General features: G+C 47.0%; 1 protein-coding gene across 1 annotated transcript; it reads left to right on the top strand.

The window, feature by feature from the left end:
* The first annotated feature begins 1,016 nt into the window (after nucleotides 1-1,016).
* Nucleotides 1,017-3,456, top strand: LOC113782466. Its single transcript, XM_027328358.1, has 4 exons — nucleotides 1,017-1,481; nucleotides 1,666-1,801; nucleotides 1,892-2,817; nucleotides 3,196-3,456. The coding sequence occupies exons 1-4, from the start codon at nucleotides 1,017-1,019 to the stop codon at nucleotides 3,454-3,456; spliced, it is 1,788 nt and encodes a 595-aa protein (XP_027184159.1).
* The last annotated feature ends 452 nt before the right edge of the window (nucleotides 3,457-3,908 follow it).

Raw genomic sequence — 3,908 nt, 5'->3', positions numbered from 1 at the left:
ATATTCTGGTACAACACTTGGGGAGATATCCGTCTGATCATGCCCCGCTCCTATTATCGGCGGCAACGAGGTTGGATGGCAAGCCTTTGCCTTTTTGGTTCTTCAATCTCTGGACAAAAAACCCTTGTTTCCTGGAAGTGATCAAGGGGAGTTGGGCTGCTGCCTCCACTAGGTAGCCTCTCAAAGTTCTGTCAGATAAGTTGTGAAGGGTGAAACACACATTCCGACAGTAGTCTAGGAGCTCGTTTGGGGATATTTTCTTGGCAAGCCGAACGACAGAGCAAAGGGTATTGGAAACTGAGATAGCTCATGAAAACCACCCATCGGACGGGTTGCTATTGAATTTACAAGAGGACCGTTGAAATTGAGACGGGCCGTGGTGGTTGAAGAAAAGTTCTGGAGGCAGAAAGGTCGAGTTAAATGGTGGGGACAAGAATAAAACATTTTTCCACGCTGCCGTGACGGAAAGAAGGAGGAAGTCAGTTTTACATAGGATCCGAGAGACCAATGGGGAATGGGTGGATGATGAAACCAGCATTTGTGTTGAAGCCGTTTCTTTCTTTCAGGATTTGTTCACAGAGGGAAACAGGTCGTCGAGCGATATGTTAGAGATCATTCCGAGGGTAATCACTGATCAGGATAATATGGAGCTGACTGAGGTCCCGTCACTAAGCGAAGTCAAGGAAGTCATTTTTTTTATGAATGGGGATAGTGCGGCGGGGCCGGATGGCTTCACGGGGAAGTTTTTTACAGCGGCATGGGAGGTGGTGGCTGAGGATCTTCACAGGGCGGTCGTGAGCTTCTTTTGTGGAGCGATGTTGCCAAGAAGTGTCACTGCCACTGCCATCGTGTTACTCCCTAAGATACAGTGTCCACAGGATTTTACCCAGTACCGACCGATAAGTTTGTGCAACTTTGTCAACAAGGTCATTTCCAAGATTTTATCCTCCCGTTTGGCTAGAGTTTTGTCTTGTATTGTCTCCCCGCAGCAGAGTGGTTTTGTGCCTGGACGGTAGATGGCGGATAACTTTCTTCTTGCTCAAGAGTTGTTGAGTGACATTAAGAAACCCAATCGGGGCGGGAATATGATGCTCAAATTGGACATGATGAAAGATTACGACAGGGTTTCCTGGATTTTCCTGATACAAGTACTACGGCGTTTTGGGTTTAGCGAGGTGTGGATTGACATGGTTTGGCAATTGATTTCTAATATCCGGTTTTCGGTTATCATGAATGGCTTGCGGCAAGGAGATCCAATCTCGCCGGTCTTGTTTGTGATTGGAGCGGAGGTTCTCTCTCGGTCTTTAAATGCGTTGGCGAAGCACCATAGCTTCCGACCATTCAAAGTCCTGAGAGGCTGCCCTCTGGTGACTCATTTGGCGTATGCTAACGACGTTGTGATCTTCACAAGCGGCCTCAAGGCTTCAGTCAAGTTGGTTAAAGAGGTTGTCGATGGATATTGTGGGGTGTCGGGGCATAAGGTTAATTGTCAGAAGAGTTGTTTTTTGGTGCACCCAGCTTACCCCCGTAACGCCATGCAATGATTGGAGTGGTGATGGGTTTCTCATATAAAATATTCCCGTGCAAATACCTTGGCTGCCCTCTATTTATCGGACGGCATAGAACTAGTTATTTTGTGGAGATATGCAATGTTATAACCACTAGAATCTTTTCATGGAGGCATCGGTCTCTTTCGACTGGGGGCAAGATAGTACTACTACGGAGTGTGTTGTCTTCACTGCCGATCCATTTGTTGGCAGCGGCGTCGCCGCCGAGGAGGGTTTTTGCCTTGTTGGAAAAGGTGATGGCGAATTTCTTGTGGGGCTCGACGGACTTTGGCCCTAAGTTCCATTGGATTGGCTGGGGTGATTTGTGCCACCTGCAAGATGAGGGGGGATCGGCGTTTGGAGCATTGCAAAGGTGTATGATGCATTCCCCATTAAGCTCTGGTGGACCTTTAGGCAGCAGCAATCTCTGTGGACAGAATTTCTATTAGCAAAATACTGTAAAGAGGTCCATCCATGCCTGGCAGAAGGTGTCACTTCACAGTCTTCAATGTGGCGGAGATTATGTTCGATCCAGCATTTGGCGGAGGAACACATCAGTTGGATTCTGGGTAAGGGATCGATGGACTTCTGGCATGACAATTGGTTGGGTACAGGAGCCTTATGTCATCGGGTGGAGATTTTTCAGGAACACAGAGTTTCAGATTTTGTCATAGAGGCACGGTGGAACTTAGGGCTACTCAACCAAGTTTTAGAGCCTGGGGTGGTGAGGCAAGTCATGGGCATTCCCCCTCCTCCCTCTCAAAGGTCTGACAGGATGGTTTGGGCTTTAACACAGGATGGGGTGTTTTCGATTGCCTCGACGTTCTCTCTGGTTGCGCAGGCGACTAATTGTTCTTGGGTGGCCTCCCAAGTTTGGCTCAAGGGATGTCCACTCAAGATCTATTTTTTCATGTTACGGCTCCTACGGTCACGGCTTCCCATGTCGGATGTACTACGTAAATTTGGGGTTCAGGGCCCATCTAGGTGTCACTGTTGCGCGGAGCCAGACGAGGAGGGGTTTGACCACACGTTTTGCACAGGGATTGTAGCAAGGGCGGCTTGGAGTAGTTTCAATGACCCAGGGGAAGTGGCCGGGGTGTCCAATTTGCGGCACAGGGTGCTAAGGTGGTGGTTGCGCCGGGGGCAAAATGTGTACCTCAAATTCATTTATCGGCTGCTCCCTATGCTCATCTGCTGGGAGTTGTGGAAAGCAAGGAACAAGGGAGTCTTTGAAGGGAGGAGTATGGTGGGTACTGAGGTGGTGCGGCAGGTTTTTCACCAACTAAGGGATTTATTCCATTGCCATTTTCCGGAGATAATATGTTCGTCGGGCTCTTAGGAGGTGTTCCATTCTTCTTTGTTGGCTATGAGACGGAGGATGTCGATATTTCCAGTGCATTGGGTGGCTCCTACGGTAGGGTGTAAGTTGAATTCAAATGGCTATGCTAGGGGGAACTCGGGAGTTAGTGGGGGTGGAGGCGTGGTGAGGGACTCGGAAGGGTAGGTCATTTTCGGATATTCCTGCTTCTTTGGCTCCTTGACGAGTTTTCACGCGGAGCTCAAGGCTATGGCATTTGGGGTGCAATTATGTGTAGCCCACGGCTTGCATGACCTGCATATCGAGGCTGACTCGCTAGTCTTGGTGCAGATTCTACAAGGGAAACGGGGATGCCCGCGGAGACTGCAACGGGAGTTGGAGGACTTGCTTAGATATAAGCGTTACTTCCAGGAAATCACGCATTGCTATAGAGAGGCAAATAAGTCGGCTGATTATTTGGCTAACCTACGAGCAGACACGGAGCAGGAGACGATTTTTGGGAGTCATCGCGCGCTACCTGTGAGGGTCCTGGGTGAGATCCAGATGGAGCAATTAGGTTTCCCGAATTTTCGTAGGAGACTCTTGAGTTGAGAGTTGTTGAGAATTGTATTATGTTCCCTGGAGTTAGTTCAATGAAATCATAAGTTATTGAAAAAAAAAAGTAGGGTTCTATAACCAAAACCTGCAAAAGCATGGATTAATGTGCAAAATGGTGATATTTTTTGTAGGTTTTAGCATTTCATGGATTGATCCAAATCAAGGAATGATCATTTAAATGATTGAAGTATGATTTGGTGAAGCACTAGATGCAAAAGAGAATAAGTGCCATACAAATGGAGTAAAAATGAAGAAAAGAATGGCAGTTTTGACATATTGTGAAATTTTGGGTATATCTTGACTTATAAGTATTGAATTGAGATAATTATTGAACAATTTTGAAGTTAGGACATAAATCTACATTTCTACGAGAAAACGAGATCTAGTTCATAAGTTTTCACGGTCAAAATGCTGAAATACTCTCATGCATTTCTACTGCAAAAAGT

Source organism: Coffea eugenioides, chromosome 9 (genome assembly GCF_003713205.1).
Source record: "Coffea eugenioides isolate CCC68of chromosome 9, Ceug_1.0, whole genome shotgun sequence".
Classification (NCBI taxonomy): Eukaryota; Viridiplantae; Streptophyta; class Magnoliopsida; order Gentianales; family Rubiaceae; genus Coffea; species Coffea eugenioides.
Note: the sequence above shows the minus strand (reverse complement) of the source record. Positions and strands in the feature narration are given on the sequence as shown.